This window comes from Oncorhynchus clarkii, chromosome 10 (genome assembly GCF_045791955.1).
Source record: "Oncorhynchus clarkii lewisi isolate Uvic-CL-2024 chromosome 10, UVic_Ocla_1.0, whole genome shotgun sequence".
Taxonomy (NCBI): Eukaryota; Metazoa; Chordata; class Actinopteri; order Salmoniformes; family Salmonidae; genus Oncorhynchus; species Oncorhynchus clarkii.
This window is the reverse complement of record NC_092156.1, coordinates 54,130,447-54,153,856: the sequence shown is the minus strand read 5'-3', so window position 1 is coordinate 54,153,856 and position 23,410 is coordinate 54,130,447. Positions and strand designations below refer to the sequence as shown.

General features: G+C 41.3%; 1 protein-coding gene across 5 annotated transcripts in view; it reads right to left on the bottom strand.

The window, feature by feature from the left end:
• LOC139418789 (transmembrane 131 like) overlaps positions 1-23,410 on the bottom strand; it is a 90,227-nt gene that overhangs the window by 51,108 nt on the left and 15,709 nt on the right. For all 5 annotated transcript variants that reach the window (XM_071168496.1, XM_071168499.1, XM_071168498.1 and 2 more), the window contains exon 3: positions 17,445-17,485. In XM_071168496.1, coding sequence (XP_071024597.1) covers positions 17,445-17,485 — 41 coding nt within the window. The remainder of the gene's footprint in view (positions 1-17,444; positions 17,486-23,410) is intronic.

Genomic DNA, 23,410 nt, shown 5'->3' with positions numbered 1-23,410 from the left:
ATGTAGGCTACGGATGTAGCGACAACAAGATACAAGTAAATTCTAGACAACAACACAATCAGGACTTACAAGTTTTTGGTAACTCGGTACGACAAAATAGGCTACATTGTTAACTCGTCTTTAACATGTCCCGAATGTGATCTGATCAGAATCACATTGAAGCTTTCTGACAAAAAAATAATTCCCAGGCTACATGTATGAAAGAGGAAACAGAGCGGGTTGTGGCTTCCAGCCCTCACAATCTAGGCTTATAGATGGCTGCAATGGGGGTGTCTGACATGTACAGTCTTTGCTGAGACATGTTTTACGTTGCAGGATTTGCATAGCGTTGAAGGTTACAACAATTCACCTGTCATCCGACATGCCAAGAAAGATCAGCCGTCTCCATTTTCACATTATCTGCATTTTGACTAGAAGGAAGAGACATTCGTGGGAATGAAGAGATTTGAGGAGAGAACAGTTAGGTCTTAAATAGCTTGCAGACATCTGAAATGCACCATGGACTAAATGTGCTTGAAAAGACAAGGCTCGTACATAACTCAAAACCACCCATCTCCTTAGATACCAAGGTAAAAGTAGGGTATCTACACATTCACATGGACAGTGTGAAACTGTTGCTCGATATGTACACTGAGCCAAAATATAAGTTCATATGAGTTTACAGTTCATATGAGGAAATCCGTCAATTGAAATAAATTCATTAGGCCCTAATCTATAGATTTCGCATAACTGGGAATACAGATATGCATCTGTTGGTCAGATACCGTAATAAAAAAATAAAAAAAATGGGCCTCACAATCGTGTCACGGTATTTTTGTGCATTCAAATTGCCATCGGTAAAATACAATTGTGTTCATTGTCAGTAGCTTATGCCTGCCCATACCATAACCCCCCCCCCCCCCCCCATGGGGCACTTTGTTCACAATGTTATCAGCAAACCGCTCGCCCACGCAACGCCATACACGTGGTCTGCAGTTGTGAAGCCGGTTGGACATACTGCCAAATTCTCTAAAACGATGTTGGAGGCGGCTTATGGTAAAGAAATTAATATTAAAATCTCTGGCAACAGCTGTGGTGGACATTCCTGCAGTCAGCATGACAATTGCACGCTCCCTCAACTTGAGACATCTGAGGCATTGTGTTGTCTGTCAAAACTTAATTTTATAGACTGGCCTTTTATTGTCCTCAGCACAAGGTGCACCTTTGTAATAATCATGCTGTTTAACTTCTTGCTCCTACTTGAGACGCAGATGTCTCAAGTAGACACCTGGAAATGCAAATGCGCTACGCTAAATGCTAAATGTACTCGTTAAAACTCAAACCGTTATCAAAATTCACATGCAGGGTATTGAATTAAAGCTACACTCGTTGTGAACCTAGCCAACAAGTCAGATTTTTAAAATGCTTTTCGGCGAAAGCATGAGAAGCTATTATCTGATAGCATGCAACACCCCAAAATGCCTGAATGCGATGTAAACAAAGATATAGCTTAGCCGGCGCTACACAAAACGCAGAAATAAAATATAAAACATTCATTACCTTTGACGAGCTTCTTTCTTGGCACTCCTATATGCCCCATAAACATCACTATTGGGTCTTTTTTTCGTTTAAATCGGTCCATATATACCCAAAATAGCTTTCTATGGAAGCTGTGTCATTCAGAAAAAAACATCGTTTTTAAATGCTGCGTCATTTTTTAAAATTAAAAAAGTCGACGATAAACTTTCACAAAACACTTCGAAATACTTTTGTAATCCAACTTTAGGTATTAGTAAACGTTTATAATCTATCAAAATGATTACAGGGCGATGTATATTCAATAGCTCCTCGTTTTCAAATCAATGGCTGCCAATGTGCACATTCAAAACATCCTGGTGGAGACCGGAAGAAACGGAATCCAGTTAGTTGGATTTACCAAGAAAAAACTCCCTTGAAAATGACGACAATGACGACAATGGCGACATCGTGTGGAATCTGTAGGAATTGCATGCAGGTCGACCCATGAAAGTGACGCATGGAAATAATTTTTAGCTTTCAGAGAGCAGTTTTTCTTGCGCTTTTCAATGAAACACACAATCTGTTATAGTCACAGCCGTGATTTAACCAGTTTTAGAAACTTCAGAGTGTTTTCTATCCACACATACTAATCATATGCATATACTATATTCCTGGCATGAGTAGCAGGACGCTGAAAAGTTGCGCGATTTTTAACAGAATGTTCGAAAAAGGAGGGGGTAGACTTAACAGGTTAATCAGCTTTTTGATATACCACCCATCAGGTGGATGGATTATCTTGGCAAAGAAGAAATGCTCACTAACAGGGATGTAAAAAATGTTGTGCATAACATTTGAGAAAAATACGCTTTTGGGTGTTTGGAACATTTCTGGGATCTTTTGTTTCAGCTCATGAAACATGTTGCGTTGATATTTTTATTTAGTGTAGTAACTTCAGTCAACTAAAATTTCCCTATGTCACGAAAACAGTAATGAGCCTAAAAAGCAGCTCCCTGAGAGAAAACGAGAGAGACGGAGTGTCTACAACCTGTACAGGTTTCAACAGGAAGTTGGGGTTCATTTGAATATTGCAGGTGCCCACTGTTTCGCTCTGTCCTAACAGCCTAATTGGGCCCAAACAGATTTCATCACGGCGCAGACTGTTGACAGGGAACAGAGTTTACATACAGGAAGGTCTCTTCTGACTTGGGTTGTATTCATTAGGAAAACGTTTGAAAATGTTTTGCAACAGAAAACGATATTGACCGTTTATTATTGGACAAGCCCAGGAAGTCCCTTCCCGTTTCAGTCGTTTCTTAAGTTTGGTGCCTAATGAACAACAACTATGCTAACTCTGCTCTGACACTGATAAACTCTGAACCCTGTTCAGTGATTAATGTCCCGACCCGTGTGGTGCATTATAAGGATAAGCTGAAATTTGTCACTTGGTTTCCTCTACAGCCAGACACATGTACCCAGCCAAACACATTCACTAAAAATGCATCTGTCAGATGTCCAGATTGAAACCATTTAGTTGTATTTTGCTACCCTTGGACTGTGAGTAAAACATTTTATTGGTTGCACTGATGAGAGCTGCACATACTATCTGGTCACCTCAATTATCCTATTGTTTGGGTGGATGAAACCATGATTTGTTAAATAGTAAACTGCATTAACCTTCCTACAATAAAAGTGTCTGGCCTTCCACGGTGCCTGCCCGTTTCGATAGGGCCGGCTGCTGTAATGAGCACCTCGTGATTGTATAACATTTCAAAATGCAATTGCGGGTATTAAAGATATTTAAAGAACGATCATTGGGCTCAAAGCACACTGTTTATAATCAAGATATCTGATATGGCTTTGAAATACAGAGCGAGCAAAATTTCACATTGGCCATCGTGAGTGCACTTATTTTATTTAACCTTCATTTAACTAGGCAAGTCAAATTCTTATTTACAGTGACGGCCTACCCCGGCCAAACCCTAACGACGCTGGGCCAATTGTGCACCACCCAATCCCAGCCGGTTGTGATACAGCCTGGAATCGAACCAGGGTCTGTAGTGTCACCTCTGCGATGCAGTGCTTAGACCGCTGCTCCACTCGAGTGCCACTCACTGGTCCACATTGCAAAGTTATTTTTAGGACATTACATTTACTGTTAGATGAATACATAGGCCAAAATATAATAGTCCACACAAAGGCAAAATCTAATGAAAAATGTAAATAACAAAACAATTATAATAACATTGACAGTAAAATAATTAAAGCCATATTGTCAACCCAAAATTCCTGACAATCACTGCAGTAGGTCTCAAAAACCTGCTCAACTTAATATCTTCCAAAATTACACTACGCAAGTGCACTTTCAGCAATGAAGTAGGGGGAAAAAAAGCTATGGCAAAACTCGCCTACACCCCTTTGTGGTCGGTCATACAGCATAACCAACTCGTGAAGAGAGTGAAGCTCAGAGATAAGAATTTGAGACTGTGGCAGTTGGCAAATTCTGTTGGCGACCGTCTTGTATCCAACTCCCTCATCTGTGCAAGCGCAATGATCGGGTGTCTGTTTCACGGCTCCAATGACCTGCATGTAGGGGAGAGGAGAGCTCTGGCATTAGCGCTGTGTGCTAGCTAATTAAAGGGGGAAACCTAGTCAGTTGTACAACTGAAATGTGTCTTCCGCATAATAATGTTGTTCCTAAACCCTCTGAATCAGAGAGGTGCAGGGGGCTGTCTTAAATCGAAAACCACGTCTTCGGCGCCCGGGGAACAATGTGTTAACTGCCTTGCTCAGGTCAGCTTGAGGATTCAAACCAGCAACCTGTCGGTTACTGGCCCAACACTCTAACCACTAGACTACCTGCCGCCCCAGGAAGAAGGGAGGAAGAAAGAGAGCTAAATATATCTATGGTGAAACAAAGCTATCATAAGTGTGCATTACAATATGAAAGCCCAGCTAAAACACTAGTTATTAGCGTCCCTCTTGCTCTCGCCAATACAATGTGCTATTATGGTGAGACAAAGCTTTTTCCCCACCGCCAAAGGAGATGAGAGGTAGTAGAGTAAAAGGTGGGGGACGACGTCATTATATCCGAGTAGCCCCTATTGTTCTAGTCTGTAAGACCTCTCCCACTGGGATCATTATGACACATCACCGGCAACGTGAAGCAGGAAAGGAAAAACCAATGGCTATTCAAAAGATATTGAGGCTGAAGAGCCTTAATAGGCCAATGACAACAAACGGAAATCCATTTATACTGGAAAACACCCATTTTTTTAGATATTTCAAATCATGATGATTCTTCAGCATAACTTAAATCAGGTAAAACTACCTGCAGAACAAAATCATTTATTTTATACCCTTAATCTCAATTTGTACCGAGATTTGAAGGGTTAACCTCTGGCTAGTGGGCCTAAATACCTCACTGAGGGGCTGCTGGTGGTGGGTCTATCTGTGTCATGGTGAGCAATAGGAGGCTTGGCTGGCTCCGGGGACGCTGGAGAGGAGCAGAGAGGAGAGTGGGTGCAGGAACGGCAGGAGGTGTGAAAATTAGCACTCCCCACCGCTCAGCTGCCAGCTTTGCACTGGGTCATTGCAGATAGGGAGCGAGAGAGGGAGGGAAGGAGAGACGAGCGGGCAGAAATAGGGGAAAGGGAGACGTGCACGCAAAGCCGCATACACACAATACACACCCACACATATCCTAAAAAAGGGTTTGATACGGCTCTCTATACATTGAGGCCTATCAGTTCAGAAAAGCACTTTAGCATAATGGACTCATAGCAACAGCTGCTACGCAGAGAACGCCATGGGAGATCTTCTGAGCAGTATTGACCATTTTCATGCCAAAGCTAATATGACACTGCTTCAGCACACTGAAAGCCACAGGTTTGACTGACAGGCAATTCCTTTCATGAGAGAACATTACCATCACTCCTCGGCTCAAAACGTAAAATCACTACCCATTAGATTTAAAGTAAGCATGATCTTGCTTTTCCCCTTATTTAGGGCAATATTGGTTCCTTTTCATTTCTGTGTTTCTGCTTGGTTTGGCATGAATTGGACATGATTGATTTAGCCAAGGAATGATCTCACTCTTACGCCTCGATCACACCGACATCGCTATAGCGGAAAAATGGTACGCGGCATCATCTGGATATGTGTGCAACAAAAAGTTCAACATTCACCTTCTGCTACCATTTGTCAAGTCGTCTACGCATACAGTTGGATTGCACACGGTCGATAAATCCAACGTAGGCCCCACACAGAACGCACTGCAACGCAACGCTGCAAGGCAAACGCAGCGTTCCATTGGAAATTAATGTACTTCTGGTGTATCAAAATGCAATGACGCTGTCGGTGTGATCGACGCGTTCGCCCGTGCTAAGTGCGTCTGTGCGTGGGCCTCTGTGCGTGCGCCTGACTCAGCATGCTAAATGCAGAGACTTCACACACAGCTTCAATACCCACTTCGCTGTAGCAGGGAGAGAAAAAAACCCACAACCAACTGCAAAAGGGGGGCGATGTCATCACCTGCCCAAACGCTAAAAAATACCACACATTGAGGTTAGTAGTCAATAGTAATAGAGAATGAAGTCCTAGGGCGCTGGTCAAATGCAGTGCACGACATAGGGAAAAGGGTGCCATTTGTGACACATCCCTTATACCATCTATAAGGAAGTGAATACAGAGTGGAGTGAATTAATACCCCAGTTAATGTTTATGTATCATGTTCATACTACTTAGATCATCGTTCACACTCTAGATAGATCAGAGGTGACAGAAGTTCACAGTTCATGGGCAATGCCAATGCCATGTGTGTATTTGAATTGGCAATGCACACAACAGTGTCATCCACCAGGCCTAGCCTAAACATTAGGTCGATAGTTACAGTACATATCGGGATCATATTTTTGACAATATATCATATTGCAGGGGTCTCAAACCTTTTCTAGTATGAGCTACTTAAAAAAACAAAACAGTAAAAGTGTCATGAGCTACTCATTTTATTCTAGCTTTCAAATAAGTGTACAAGAGAACATAAACTACGTTCTGTCAATATACCTGGTAAAATAATGGTTCATAAACAACTAGAAAATCTGTGATATATTTTCAAAAATTGTGTTCAGTTTTGTTTTTCAATCTTAAAATTATTGCGCATACAGCAAGTGATGAAATTGCTGTCTAATGTGCCGGTCTAGTGATGGTTCTGTAGTGCTGCTGCTTCACTTCAAAATTTGCAAATAATAGATACAAATGATATACTTACTCATGATATACTTCTGCCAGGTAAGCTTCATTTGCAGTTAACATTTCATTGATAAGGTTTAGGGGAAAGTATTTGTCATGCCAAAAGACTTATCAGATCAACTGGCTACACACGGACTGACAAACAAATGTGCGCATCACATAGACGGGCAATATTGCTGGAAAGCAATTGGCAGACATTGTGTAAGGTTTGACTTTTTAAGCCAATAGTGGCTAACAGGTGTGGGATAATGTCAAAGCTGTGTTGATTAGATAGTAGCTGGGAGCTTACGGTGTCTGATACTTGTGAGATTTGTTTGGGGTGGAAACGCATAAAAATTGCATGCACTTTCAAAATAGTATGGCGAGCTACCTGTTGCTTGGCGATCAACCTGTTGGAGACCCGTTATATCGTATCGTTTTGACAATATAGCAGTATTATTTTTGCTCTAGTTGGCTGTACCTACCCCAATTGTTTTAGGAATTTTTACATTTTATTCATTTAGCAGACACTCTTATCCAGAGCGACTTACATATATTTTTGTACTCTCTCATACTGGTCCCTCAGGGGATTCGAACCCACAACCCTGGTGTTGCAAGCGCCATGCTCTACCAACGGCCACACGGGATGACTGATCAAAACTTGTTGTTTTCTCATGGCTCTCTCGTTCCTCTGCAGCAGACATATGGTGGGCAATATGTTTGGAACGTCAAATTGCAATAAAATCCATGTATCGAATCGTGAGAGCTGCAATACATATCGTATCGGCACCTAAGTATCGTGATAATATCGTACTGTGATAATATTGTGAGATCCATGGCAATTCCCAGCCCTAATAGTAAGGCAATGATGGATGCTGATAGTTACAGGGATGCAAACTGTTGAGGTGACTTTTTGTTGCATATAATTTGCACATTTTCATAGAATAACAAGTACACAATACATATTTCAACAATCTCAACTCTGGCAACGTGTTTATGGTAGGATGGCATTGCTTAATTGATTACGTGGGTTGAATTTCATCCATAGAAGTGTATTGTGCCATATCACGTGTTGCTGTACTCCTGAGCAGCATGATTTTCCATGTCTTTGTTTGGCAAGACAGCTCTGCATGGCTGCTTCTCACTGTAGTAGGTTGTAGTCTATATTTTGGTTATTTGGATCTCCATTCGCCTTTTATTTACTGCGTTTGTTTACTGTTAATGTAACTAACCTAAACATAGATTTTGTCATGCCTTTATCCATCTGATATTTTGCTTTCTACCTACTTGGTACCACTTTTGTGCTATTCGCATTCATTTATTTGCAGCTGTGTTGGTATTCCAAGCCAAACTGCTATTCAGTATTTTTGTTTGCGCGCATTAATAACTAGTCTACTACTTTCAGCATTTAGTTTGCATTATTTTAGTAATAGCGTGTAGGGCGCTGTCAAGTCTGCTGATACAGCGCAGTGGAGATTGGCATGAAATCTGTAGCCTACATGTCACTTCAAAAGCAATTAATTGTCTCAGAGAGATTTGAACTTTGTTTATTGTGGTATAGTGTGATATAAGCAGAATTCAATACAATTCCAATGCAAGAACCCCCTAAAAACGGTGTCCCCTTGGCCACTTTACCATGGCGCCGGGTCTGGAGAGAAGCAGATAAGTAGACAAATGGCTGGTTAGGGGATGCTGCTGGCTGCTCACACGCTCATTCAGATATGACATCTGACATCACGCTCTGAAATCTGATATTCTATGTGTAGGACACACAGGGATGCATTCTGTGTTCAGTCATTAATTCTGTAATGAGAAACATGCACCATTATTCATTGGCGGGTGGTAATGTTAGCTTGCCATCTTAGGTGCTAATGTAGCTAACGTTAACAGCTTTGTGTGAAATAATTTGCGCTATTGAAACATTCACGCAACTAAAATTTGCTTCTATCAACTATAACCGCAACATTATTTCTAACACAGGTTGCTTAAATCGCGTTGCATTCCAAATTTCCCAGTCAGGAACAAAGTTTCTTGAGTGGAGTGAGTGATGACACAGCTGCCATGCAACATGAAACATTCACCACCCCCATGTGCCAAGTCGATGAGAATAAGGTCTTAAGCAGCCCATAACAAAATCTTAAGGAACATCCCAGTCTTTTGCACAAGCACTTAAAATGTACAGTAGGCAGCAACATCCAGTTGAGAAATAGCTGAAATCCACACTATGGCACACTCTTACGCTCACACTTCCTGGCTATGGCATCACTTCCTCCCACAATATTTCCACTTTGGTGGTCAAACAAATAAATAAATATAAAAGGGCATTTAAACGATACAGAGATCTTCAACACCACAGAAGTGGTTACTATAATGAACAAAAATCTAAACGCAACATGCAACGATTTTACTGAGTTACAGTTCATATAAGCAAATAAGTCATTTGAAATAAATTCATTAGGCCCTAATCTATGGATTTCACATGACTGGGCAGGGGCGCAGAAATTACTGGGCAGGGGCGCAGGCATGGGTGTGCCCACCCGGGTAGGCCCAGACAATCAGAATGAGTTTTTCCACACAAAGGGGCTTTTCTTACTAACAGAAATACTCCTCAGTTTCATCAGCTGTCAGGGTAGCTGGTCTCACACGATCCCACAGATGAAGAAGGCGGATTTGGAGGTCCTGGGCTGGCATGTTTACACGTGGTCTATTGCCAAATTATCTGAAACAACGCTGGGAGGTGGCTTATGTATGAAAAATGAACATTAAAATACACACAATTACAGAAATAAGCTTTTTGTGCATATGGAACACTTCTGGGATCTTTTATTTCAGCTCATGAAACACTTTACATGTTGTGTTTAAATTTTGGTTCAGTAGAAATATTGTCTGCATTGTGCTCCGTCTAAATTAGCCTTTCAATATTTTCTGGTGCCTACCAAATATAGGCTAAGACTACAAAACAATATGCTGAGACTCAAAGCAGTATTTAGCAACAAACAATAAGGAACTAGCAGAGTGACCAATTCACAATAAGAAACACTGCTCTACAAATATTGGGAGCTTCCTCCCTGACCATGTGTAACAAGTAAAAAAACAAAACAAGGAGCCAAATGTCCCTTGTTTCAATAGAAGTGTAAGGGCTGTACTTCAAGTCGAACCCAGGACACCAATCAATGTGAGTCAGGCCATTGTTATTCTCCATTACATAAGGGCTGCTCTCTACCTCTTATCTCCGTCAGTCCACAGTCATAATCGCTAGTTAGTTCATACCCTGTCAGATAGCATTAACCCCAGAACTCCAGGCTCTGATCAGGAAGAACTGAAGAGAAAAACTCCAGGCCCTAGTGATAAGACATCGCTTTGGTTCAGAACATCTGTCCCTCAGCTGCTGACACAGCAACATGCAACAGGTTGGTAAAGTTGGTCAAAACCACCATTTAATAATAACAAAACTAGCTAACAAACTCAAATATTCCTGGCAATTGCAATATGCGCAATGTAGGAAACTATACATTCTATCATTTTTTTTACACAGAACCTATAATAATGGATGTGGGTTAGGGCTGACCCCATTTAGTTGACTGGTCGATTGTTTGGTCGATAGGCTGTTGATTATCGGAGATTTTAGTCGAGCAGTAGCAAAGTCTGAGTGGACTGCTGCATTGTGGAAGCCATGGGGATGGCACAGTCCATCACTCTATGACATGTGCTACTGAAATTGTATATAGTTACATTATGTAACAACGGTGCAACACAAATAAAAATGATATTATTTTATAAGAAATGCGTTTTCTCCCGCGTTAGATAGTGGTCGCTGTCGCAGTTATAAAATGCATCAGTGCGCTGTTGAATTGGTGTCTTTTCCTAGACCATGTTCCTATGTGCACACATTTAACCAGCATATTGGTGTTGAGAACAATGCGGTGGAGGTAGCAGCGGAGTTAGGAGACGAGAATACAATCCTTGCCTTAATTACCTAAGAAAAGTGAGGAGAGCGGAAACTAACGTAGGTCTATAATCAATAGCCTAACTTAAAGGTGCCTGGATTTATAAATCATCCATATATATCTACAGAAATAAGACCGATCCTGCTTCTGTTTGAGTGTTTGTTTAATAGCCTACTGATTCCGTGAGCGCCAAGCCTCACAAAACCACGTCGGATAAACAAATCTGCCTGTTTTTAATCTTTGCTATGCCGTAAAAGGCTGGACCAGCCTCTCTGGTATTATTTATTTAGTATTGTTACACTGTTCCAAATAGAACAATTATATTTATAATAACCTTCCTTTTTCCTTGATCTTGTTATTATTATGATGATGATGATCACTATAATAAGTAATGTCATTATCATTAGTAGGCTTTAGTATAGCAGCCTTGTATAACCATCATTGAGCTGGAGGCCTAAGAGCACATCCTGTTTAGTCTTAATAGCGTCTTTAATAAAATACTTTTACAGGCTACTGTATCAATCAATCATTAATTCGGTCATGTCATCACACAGCATACGAGTCATTCATGATTTGAAATGCAATCAAGCATTTTAGTAGTAAAATAAAGCGACCACTAAATAATTTGCGTAAACAAATAGGCCTAAACTGTTCCTAAACAGTTGATTTCAGAAATTGTATTAACGAATGAATGGGACTCTTCAGTATTTGCTGTAATAATAGCTTTACAAAAAAAAACGTTAAAGACTCTGGTACGCTTATAATTAGTGTTGTTTACATTGTTCCAAACGGTCAGAAAAAGTATATTGTAATCTAACAGCACCTGTATAGCACACACAATATGCAGGCAGCACTTTCTCCTTACATCTTTTTTTCTATATCTCCAGTATTTTCCACAACTAATCAAATTTATTCGACATCTGACTTCCCCTTAACCTCCTGAGCAACCAGTAAACATTCCCCCATTTCGAGTTTGTCACGTCCTCTGCAACTATTTTACTGTCACATGTTACAGTGTTCTTAGCTTGTTATAACCAATTTATTGATGTGATTATGATATGCTATTGGTCATGTGTATGTGATGCATATGTGTCACTTAAAAAGAGAGCAAGGGGTTTAGAGAATAGGAAATATTTTTCCAAATTAGGGATTTCAGTAACATTTCAGTCAGAAATGGCTGTAATTATGTGTAATCTCTATTTCCTAAACGTGAGAGGGCTGTCTAGTGTAAGTCAGCTCTGTACCAGGCTGATAGGACTGTGTGCTTTTAGAGCCTTGTAAAACCACAGTGCACTGCCCACAACACATCTGCTATGAGATGATAGCAGGGTGGGAGTTTAGTTTGGTGTTCAGCTTTGAACCAAGGGTGGCTTTCATTGAAATAAGAAAGTAAGACTGCAAGGGAGCAGTGGGTGGCAGGCATATTCAATGCACCTACAAGAGTCTTAATAGAGGACTACCACATTCCTTCTCGAGCTTTGCTCAGTGCTACTATGTATGACTGTACAGACAATACCGACCAAGGAGCAAGAGAAGAAACTGACATTGTCCTCTGTCCCCAATGTATGCATGTAGGGTGAATTGAACGATTGACTTAGCACATGCTATATGGCTGCCTGCAGGTTCACTCCATTTATTGCGTGGACACTTTACGCGCTGATTAGAGCACCGACATGCAGCGAAGTACACTTGATAGTTCAGTGCGACCCTTCTGCTAAGCCGGCCCTTCTCTAGAATGTTGATCAAAGCCATGGAGACGATAGCATTGAATTAGAATGAGTTGAATTAAGATTATGACGACCACTCATTGTCAAGACCCTTGGTCTCTAAGCAACGGATGCTACTCCATCAACTGAATGAAGTGGATGGGAGGAAAGAGGACTATCAACATAACAACTGAGTGGAGAAAGCAGAGAAAGTGTCACACAGCTGGTCCAGGTACACACACACACAAACACAGTAGCAAGTGACACAGACAGAGAGCTAGCAAGAGAAAGAAGCACACACACACACCAAGGTTTCCGTTGGGAAAATGTGTTGCAGGACAACATGACCGGGAAGACTTTAATTTCATGAAATCTCTAGATGAAAATCTGTTAAACTTAGAAAGAGGGGGAATAAAGACTCAATAACTAGAATGGGTTGCTAATAAGACTAGGATTGTGTCTTTGGCTTCTGGACAACGAAAGAAAGTTCATATGAAAACCAACAGGAAATAGAGAAGTAAATGGAAATTAAATTTGCCAAAATTATATAAATTAGAGCAGTCATTTGAAAAGAGTAAGAACATTTCAGCGAGACAACGCAAAGGTGAAATCCATTAAACACCAAGAATTGAATTCAATGCCCTTGACAATCAACTGTTCTGTCGTGGATGATGTTGGCTTTCACCGACTGGTCGAGCACCTCGAGCCCCGGTACGCACTACCAAGCAATAACTATTTTTCAGATGTTGCCCTACCGGAGTTCCACAGTATTGTTGGAACGCACATCCATGAGCTACTTGTTATGGGCGTCACTGCTATTAGCTTCACGACTGACATTTGGACCAGAGATGTCAACCCTATGAGCATGCGGAGTCTGGCAGCACAATGGGTCGACGAGGATTTCGTACTGAGGAAAGCCGTAATACATGCTCAAGAATGTGCTGGTTCTCATACCGCTCCTGCCATTTCAATGGCATTTGAGAACAATGTTTGAAACATGAACACACTTCCTAGCTCCATTCGAACTGACTCGGGAAATAAGCTCATCCACTGCGTCTGCAGCAGACGTGATACCCTCTGTCACAGCATTGAAACGCCTGTTCAACAAAACTGCCGACAGACCGTGGGGTTAAAGCTTACAAAAGTACTGTACAAGAGGCTGTGAACAAGTGATTCGGTGGGATTCTGTCAGAGCCTTGTTACTGTGTCGCCACCATGCTCGATGCTAGGTACAAGGACCACTACTTTAATGCAGACAAGAAACATGGACAGAGCTGAAACCTCAGTGCTTGACATGTATGATGAAATCCTGGTTGAGACTGAACAACAAAGCAGCACAGCAAGTAAGTGAAAGAAATAGGTTTTACTGGTAATGGGGACATACATAAACACCAACAAAATAACTTTTGGGTCAGTGTGTGTTAACTGTACTAGAACACTATCGGTATTGTTTTTTTTGGGGGGGGCAAGGTAAATATCAGATGCCGGTATCTGCCAAAAATGTCATATCGGTGCATCGGTTATAATTTTAAATTCAGATATTTATGATTAACCACGTGACAATGATTTTGAGAAAGGAAAAACGTCCTTATTGAAATGAAACTGTTCCACGAAAATGTGTATATGGAAATCATAACTGGTACGCAGAACGGTAGGATAAATTGTAAGCTTCCCCAAAATGTAAACTCACATGCCGCCTAGCCTATGAAGTCTTTATACAATAAGGTAAGACATGCCTCAAAATATGAAATAAAACATTCAGGTTTCAAAACAATCACACTGTAAAGTGGTGGTTGATGCACTGATAGCCTGTTGCATGCACTTGAATGGGAGGAGCACTTCAATTACCAGTTGAAAAAAATAGTAGCTTGTTTTAATTGTGCACCAAAACTTAACATGAGATCGCATTTAGAATTGTCGCGCAATGAATGGGCTTATAAAAGCATGTTTTTTTTAACTCCAGCAACAACCAACTGAAGAACTGCAGGAGAAATACTGCTTTCATCCAACACAACTAACAAATTTAAAACATTGACTGATACTATTTTTTATTCATTGATGGGCATATCTTGAAATGTATTTTTTTTATTTATCAGCTTTTCGTTATAATTTTTTGGGGGAAAACCAGGCAATTGTTTGTTAACGGAAACCCTGACACACGCACAAACAGCGAGGTCATTGGCTCAGACCCGCTCCCTCTATCTCCACCCTATTTTCAAGGTGGGAGAAGAGTGATGGCACCTTGCGTCAAGAGGTACGATAACCCAGGCACAAGAGGCTCTGGAGCCCTGGTCCCCAGGTCGAGGGGATTCAACCAGCACTGCCTGTCCACGCTTTCCTATCACTTCTCTGGGCTCAGAGACACTTCCACACTGGGTCTGGAGGGAATGTGCCTAAGGAAATCAATCAACAGCTATTTGAAGTTAAAATGGTGCATCCTGCTAGCACACGGTTAGCTCGTATCGCTACTGATAAGGAGATGGTAGGAAGTCATCAAGTGACATTTTGCTACCAATGCGCTGAGGAGCGCAGCACTGTTTAGTATTAAATTCAGTGTTGTTGAATGTTAGCCCTGTCCAAGAACTCCACACCTTCCCAGTGTGTTTGTACTGGGGGACATTTTTAGCAACAGCCTAAGTAGTAGGCTAGGCTAGGTTAGCTACGTGTTAGCTAGTAAATCAAATGCCAACTTCCCATACAAAACATCATTCCCTTCAGGGCTTTGTGAGCAAGCAACTGGGGCCACTTACAGTGCCAGTGACAAGTTGAGTACACACAGGAGACTCAGGGCTCTGTTTCTTGACTGTCAGGGGGCTTTTAGAAGAAGCTGACACTAACCAGCAGCACGCAGCTAGCCAACAGTGGCTGCCATGACAGTCCCAGCTATATGTTAGATCAAAGAAATTTGATAGCAAAAGAAGTCTTCTCTTGTAAATGTCATTCTCTAGTCACTAGTGCTATGGCTAACCAGAAAACACAACAAAGAATAGGCCTATATTCACAGTATGAATGTGGAATGTATGTGCTTGAATGTGGAATGTCCTCACTCCTTCAGTCATTGCCAAACCAGTTCAATTTGTTATCTTAAAAACGCAGCACTAGGGTCAACACTTCAAATGAGCTATTGGCATCTATGCTTCCAGTCTTTCATGGAACAAGAACACATTTAACTGCAGTCAAGATGTATTACATTTCAATGTTCTATTCGTTAAGGAGACTTTTCGCAATCTGGAGTGAAGAAAAAAAAACTCTGGTCAGATGGACCTCGACTGCATTTTCTTTAAAAGAGTTCTAAAATGCGTCTGGAATGTATTACTGTGCCGCTCTTTCGCCCTCTCCCACTCGTGTTCACGCCCCCCACACTCTTACCAACATAAACACCACACCATATTGAAAAGGCCCCAATAAGGCCCTCTTAGAATCCCCTCTGGAGCTCCAGTATCTAAAACATATAGGCTAGGCATAGACATTCTAGTACAGTTCAACAGCTAACACACATGGCATCTCAGTGCAAGAGGCGTCACTACAGTCCCTGGTTTGAATCCAGGCTGTGTCACATCCGGCCGTGATTGGGAGTCGCATAGGGCGGCGCACAATTGGCCCAGCGTCGTCCGGGTTTGGTAGGCCGTCATTGTAAATAAGAATTTGTTCTTAACTGACTTGCCTAGTTAAATAAAGGTTACACACACACTGACCGAAAAGTTATTTTGTTGGCATTTACGTTTGTTTTACTGGTAATGGGGACAATCGAAACCTATTTCTTTCACTTACTTGCTGTGCTGTTTTGTAGTTCATTTGTTCAGTCGTTTCATTCTCAACCAGGATTTCATCATACATGTCAAGAAGTGAAGTTTCAGCTGTCTGTCTGTCTCTGTCTGTCTGTGGCCTCTCTTCCTCAGTGCGCTCTGTCACTGTGTCCGTTTCCATCTTGTCCAGCTGTGTATGTAACATTTCACGTAAGCCCTGTTTGTCTGCATCAAAGTAGTGGTACTTGTACGAGCATGTGGCGACAGAGTAAAGAGAGAATGCCTGTTGAGCAGACGTTTCAATGCCGTGACAGAGAGTATCACGTCTGCTGCAGACGCAATTGATGAGCTTATTTCCCGAGTCAGTTGTTCGAATAGAGCAAGCTAGTGTGTTCATGTTTCCAAGTTTCAGACAACCAGCACATTCATGAGAATGAAATGCTGATATCGCTGGTCCAAATGTCAGTCGTGAAGCGAATAGCAGTGACACTATTACTGTGTAACTCCGGTAGGGCAACATCTGAAAAATAGAACACTTGGTAGTGTGTACCGGTGCTCGACCAGTCGGTGAAAGCCAACATCACCCACGACAGAGAAAGGTTGATTGTCAAGGGCAATGAATTCCATTATCTTGGTGTTTAATGGATTTCACCTTTGAGGTCTCTCGCTCAAATTTTCTTACTCTTTCAAATGACTGCTCGGTCCACACAGCACACATTGTGGGCTAGGTTAGGAATGCTGTGTTGCACAGTCATTGCGTCATGTACCTACGTTATATAGGTATGCACGTCAGCTTTGACATCATTTTTTGCACACCGGCGTTAAACTAGACATCGGGTCGATGTCGGCATTTTTAACTAATATCGTCCGATTCCGATATCTTCACCGATATATCGTGCAGCTCCACTATAAATGCATCGGAATACATGTAGGCTACACATTACAGTGGATGTGAACTTGTGTGACAAGTCAAAATGATGCTTGATTTAACGACACAAGTCCTATTCCACACTCTGCACACCACGCCCACTTTGGATCTCTCATCTGAAAGATGCACACCTGTCATAATCCAAGCTTCGATTAAACTGCACACTGCTGCAGTGGTTTGTTTCCATAGTACTAAATTAACTACACTTGGCTGTTTCTACATTTTCTCTCCACTCAGAGAGCAAATCCTTTCGGATCATAGTGGGATATTATTTATCTGCCATTTTCCTCACCTATGGTTGTTGTGTGGCGTGGTGTGAGTGAAACAAATGAGTAACGTAACAAGAATGTTGGTTTGTCGTCGCCAAGGAATATCAAGGATTAGAAGATCTTACCTCTCTTCCAGTGGAAGACTGCCTTTACTGCGCTCTTCCACCTACGTAGACAAGCAAACAAAACAACTAAATTACAAAACAACAACTAAACCTCCATAAAGACATAGCAGATTAAAGAATGTATATTAGTCTTGTAATTACAGTTTAGCCTAATAGTTTCTATATTGAGTCATTGTTTTAAAGTGCAAATTAGTATATGATGAGCATCATTAGTAGGTTTTCAGCACTTGATAATGAATAAACAATGGACAAATATAATTAATCAAGAGTGTTAGGCTTACATAAACCCAAATGCATCAACAAATTAGCTGCAGTCTAAGTTTGTACGTTTATAACATTTCTGTTTTGGATAAAAGGAATGCCGTATGAAAAAAAATTAAAATGACTATCTTTCTAAATGCTGCTAAGGTGAATGGTGGCCCATTGTGACAACACTAATACTCAAAGCAGATGCACGGGTACATTATGTACTTCTTATCCGGGTGGGTGTAATCTTGATTGCTGATTGGTTAAAACCGCATCCCAGCCGGTGTCTAGTCCTATTTATTCCGTTCCATCTGACTGCGCAATCCACTGTCATCAAGTTTATAAATTGATTGGTTGGGCTGATCTCCACTATAAAAAGCATCTAGACATTATCTCACATTTCTTTTAGACTAACCTTACATTTTCAACAGTGGAGATTTGTATAAACCTCGCTGTCTGTCTCCGACACTTGCAACATTGTTTCAACATTCAAATTCGATCTCCAGCTGTCCCATAGTAATGAACGTGTCGGGACGAGACAGGCAGGCAGCGTTTCTCAGCCAGTTAAAATCAGGAAGAAAAAAAAACAGCTAAAACAAATGCGTCTACTTTGTGGTTATTCTGGCTGCACATTTTGACGTGACTAAGTTAGCCATAGTTGGCTAGTTAGCAAGGGATAAGAATGTTGCCAGCTATTATGGCAATGGAACATTTAGAACAAACGACTGTGTCGCATCCATAGATAGAGAACGACTGGGTCGCGTCTCTAGCAACTGAACCGATAGAATGAACAACCAGCCAGCTTGGGTAACAGCCCGAGATGTGTGTCGGGACAATATCTTGTGGAAGATTGAAAAGGTATGAATAAATTCATAAAAAAATAAAATGTTCTGAAAATGTGTCAATCATTATTTGAATATGTTGGTAACCCGTTGTAAGACACTGCATCTTAGTGCAAGAGGCGTCACTGCAGTACCTGGTTCAAATCCAGGCTACATCACAACCGGCCGTGATTAGGAGAGTCCCATAGGGCGGCGCACAATTGGCCCAGCTTCGTCTGCGTTTGGCCGGAGTAGGCCGTCATTGTAAATAAGAATTTATTCTTAACTGACTTGCCTAGTTAAATAAAATATTAAGTAAAAATAAATAATGCCCTCGAAGCCGGTGTTACTAATACATAATCTAAACAAACATCGGCTTCTCTGGCATTATCACCTAAATGTAGGAGCCACAGAGAATGTTTTTTTTACATACAGCTTTGTAAACTGGAGTGTTAGCCGAACTCGTTGCTACCATTGAACAGCTCACTTCCATAGGAACAATCTGGGGCCCATGACATGAGTCACATTGGCGAGCTCTCAGCAGTACATTGGCTTTCTGTGCAACGGGAGGAGAGTGGCTGTGTGGGGATAGTGGGTTTTAAAATACAGTAGTAACTTTGTGCATGCAGCCCCCTTTTATACAATGGAGGCGTTGGTGTTGCCAGAAGGGGGAAAAAAAACTAATTATTTACAGCAGTGATCACCAACCTCCAAGCCATTCCTAGTCAATCACCAAAAATGTACGTAAAAACCAAACAATAAAGCCTTGCGTTCCTATATTATTATGATTTGCAGCTTGACTTTTTAAATATTGAGGAATATTTCACTTTCTCTGGTCATAGGAGTAACAACATTAATTGGTGCATGAGGCAGAAGTAATGCAGTGTGATTTAAGATTGTTTCGCTATCAGCTGGAAGACTTTCTCCTTTCTCAGCGAAGAGAGGAGGGACGTTGAGTCGGGTGACCGGCAGCCTCACCGCTGATCCCTCCCTCCCCTCAGACGCAGGTAAATAAAAAGTTCCATACACAAAAAAGCTTATTACTCTCAAGTTTAGTACACGAATGTGTTCACATCCCTGTTAGTGAGCATTTCTTCTTTGCTAAGTTAATCCATCCACCTGACAGGTGTGGCATATCAAGAAGCTGATTAAACAGCATGCTGATTACACAGGTGCACCTTGTGCTGGGGACAATCAAAGGCCACTCTAAAATGTGCAGTTTTTTCACACAATGTCACAGATGCCTTAAGTTGAGGGAGCGTGCAATTGGTACGCTTACTGCAGGAATGTCCACCAGAGCTGTTGCCAGAGAAATGAATGCTCATTTCTCGACCATAAGCCGCCTCCGCCATTTTAGAGAATTTGTCAGTTCGTCCAACCGGCCTCACAACCACAGACCACGTGTATGGCGTCATGTGGGCGAGCGGTTTGCTGATGTCAACGTTGTAAACAAAGTGCCCCAGCGGTGGAGCTATGGGCAAGCATAAGCTATGGACAACGAACACCATTGCATTTTTAATCGATGGCAATTTGAATGCACAGAGATAACGTGATGAGATCCTGAAGCCCATTGTGAGCCATTTTTTTTAAGGTATCTGTATTCCCAGTCATGTGAAATCCATAGATGAGCCTAATGAATTAATTTCAAGTGACTGATTTAATTATGAACTGTAACTCAGTAAAATCTTTGAAAGCGTTGCGTTTATATTTTTGTTCAGTATAGTTGAAGGGCGGTGTGTTTTAGTGTAGGTTAATCTACCTAGTCTATATAACGTTGCATGCATATACAGTGGGGCAAAAAAGTATTTAGTCAGCCACCAATTGTGCAAGTTCTCCCACTTAAAAAGATGAGAGGCCTGTAATTTTCATCATAGGTACACTTCAACTATGACAGACAAAATGAAAAGAAAAAAAAATCCAGAAAATCACATTGTAGGATTTTTTATGAATATATTTGCAAATTATGGTGGAAATTAAGTATTTGGTCAATAACAAAAGTTTCTCAATACTTTGTCATATACCCTTTGTTGGCAATGACAGAGGTCAAATGTTTTCTGTAAGTCTTCACAAGGTTTTCACACACTGTTGCTGGTATTTTGGCCCATTCCTCCATGCAGATCTCCTCTAGAGCAGTGATGTTTTGGGGCTGTTGGACAACACGGACTTTCAACTCCCTCCAAAGATTTTCTATGGGCTTGAGAACTGGAGACTGGCTAGGCCACTCCAGGACCATGAAATGCATCTTACGAAGCCACTCCTTCGTTGCCCGGGCGGTGTGTTTGGGATCATTGTCATGCTGAAAGTCGCCCAGCCACGTTTCATCTTCAATGCCCTTGCTGATGGAAGGAGGTTTTCACTCAAAATCTCACGATACATGACCCCATTCATTCTTTCCTTTACACGGATCAGTCGTCCTGGTCCCTTTGCAGAAAAACAGCCCCAAAGCATGATGTTTCCACCCCCATGCTTCACAGTAGGTATGGTGTTCTTTGGATGCAACTCAGCATTCTTTGTCCTCCAAACACGACAAGTTGAGTTTTTACCAAAAAGTTATAATTTGGTTTCATCTGACCATATGGCATTCTCCCAATCTTCTTCTGGATGCTCTCTAGCAAACTTCAGACGGGCCTGGACATGTACTGGCTTAAGCAGGGGGACACGTCTGGCACTGCAGGATTTGAGTCCCTGGCGGCGTAGTGTGTTACTGATGGTAGGCTTTGTTACTTTGGTCCCAGCTCTCTGCAGGTCATTCACTAGGTCCCTCCGTGTGGTTCTGGGATTTTTGCTCACCGTTCTTGTGATCATTTTGACCCCACGGGGTGAGATCTTGCGTGGAGAGCCCCAGATCGAGGGAGATTATCAGTGGTCTTGTATGTCTTCCATTTCCTAATAATTGTTCCCACAGACGATTTCTTCAAACCAAGCTGCTTACCTATTGCAGATGCAGTCTTCCCAGCCTGGTGCAGGTCTACAATTTTGTTTCTGGTGTCCTTTGACAGCTCTTTGGTCTTGGCCATAGTGGAGTTTGGAGTGTGACTGTTTGAGGTTGTGGACAGGTGTCTTTTATACTGATAACAAGTTCAAACAGGTGCCATTAATACAGGTAACGAGTGGAGGACAGAGGAGCCTCTTAAAGAAGAAGATGTCTGTGAGAGTCAGAAATCTTGCATGTTTGTAGGTGACCAAATACTTAATTTAATATACTTAATACCATAATTTGCAAATACATTCATTAAAAATCCTACAATGTGAATTTCTGGATTTTTCTCTCTCATTTTGTCTGTCATAGTGGAAGTGTACCTATGATGAAAATTACAGGCCTCTCATCTTTTTAAGTGGGAGAACTTGCACAATTGCTGGCTGACTAAATACTTTTTTGCCCCACTGTACACCTAGTCACTCATGGATCAAACTCAATTTAAACATTTAACAAAGCATGGAAATGGTGATCTGTTTTCTTAAGACTGTGTTCACACAGGCAGCCCAATACTGAGCTTTTTTTGCACTAATTGGTCTTTTGTCTAAATCACATTAGACCTTTTCTCGTCAGATCTTTTTCAGAGTTGAATGATCAAAACACCAATTGGTGGGAAAAAAAATTGAATCGGGCTGCCTATCTAAACGGAGCCAAAGAGACAGACGTAGTTAACTCATCTTGAACAGCTATTACGATAATTAAAATGGAAGTTAAGACTTTTAAAAATCAGATTAGGCTAATCTATCGTAAAAATACAGTTTGGACATCGGAGCATTTAGGCATAAACGCTATCAAGGAAACAAAACAGAAAATAGGTTGTACCACGAAGTGCATTTTGCACCCATTTGACATTTTATGAAGAAATTGTGCATCGATATTGAATTTAAAAGACTATTATATTCAATGAAGTTCCCTTTAATATCGACCATATGGAGAACTCAATAAATCAGACTTGCAATCTGTTCACCCCTTGCAATCCACATACTAACACAAGCACTACACATAAGTACATATGGATTGTGTATTGTAGATATGTGGTAGAGTAGTGGCCTGAGGGCACACACTTAGTGTGTTGTGAAAAGTGTTATGAAATGTAATGCCATGCAATGTGTTTAAATTGTACAACGGGTGGGTCTAATCCTGAATGCTGATTGGTTAAAACCGCATCCCAGCCAGTGTCTATTCCACAAGTTACCACCGGCTAAATCTATGATGTTAAAATGCCCATTTACTCCGTTCCATCTGACTGCGCAATCAACTGTCTAATCAGACCAGCAAGGCAATTTATGAACTTGATCGCCACTATAAAAAGCATACAGACATTATTTAATTTAGACTAACATCGGAGATTTTAAATAATCCTTTCTGTCGGTCTCTCCAACATTTGCAACATTGTTTCAATATTCAAATTTGATCTCCAGCTGACCCATAGTAATGAAGGTGTCGGGATGAGACAGATAGGCAGGCAGCGTTTCTCAGCCAGTCAAAATCATGAATCAGCTGGCATAATTTGACGCGATTGTGTTAGCTGTGCTGTTGGCTAGCTCCTCTGAACAACAGTGTGCTGACGAGAGCGCACATTTTCAATGCCAGGCGAAACAGCTTAACCTCTTAAATGTAATGGCACGAGAGGTCAATAGAGTACTAACGATCATTGGAAATCGTGTTTTTTCTGTAATAGGGGATTAATGAGCAACGGGTCAGAGACATGGGGGGAATTTGTCTATACAGTGAGCCTGAAATAGGATACTTGTCCTGTCCCTTTGTTCACTGGAGAGAATCACTTAGGGAGAATCACTCGAGGACAGGGGAGCATGAACATCTACCATCTACCTCCCCACATGATTCGTCCTTTTTGAATATGAATAAAAACCTATTTTCCTCCCACTGATTTGCTTTGGGTCTGTGTTACTTAAGAGTAA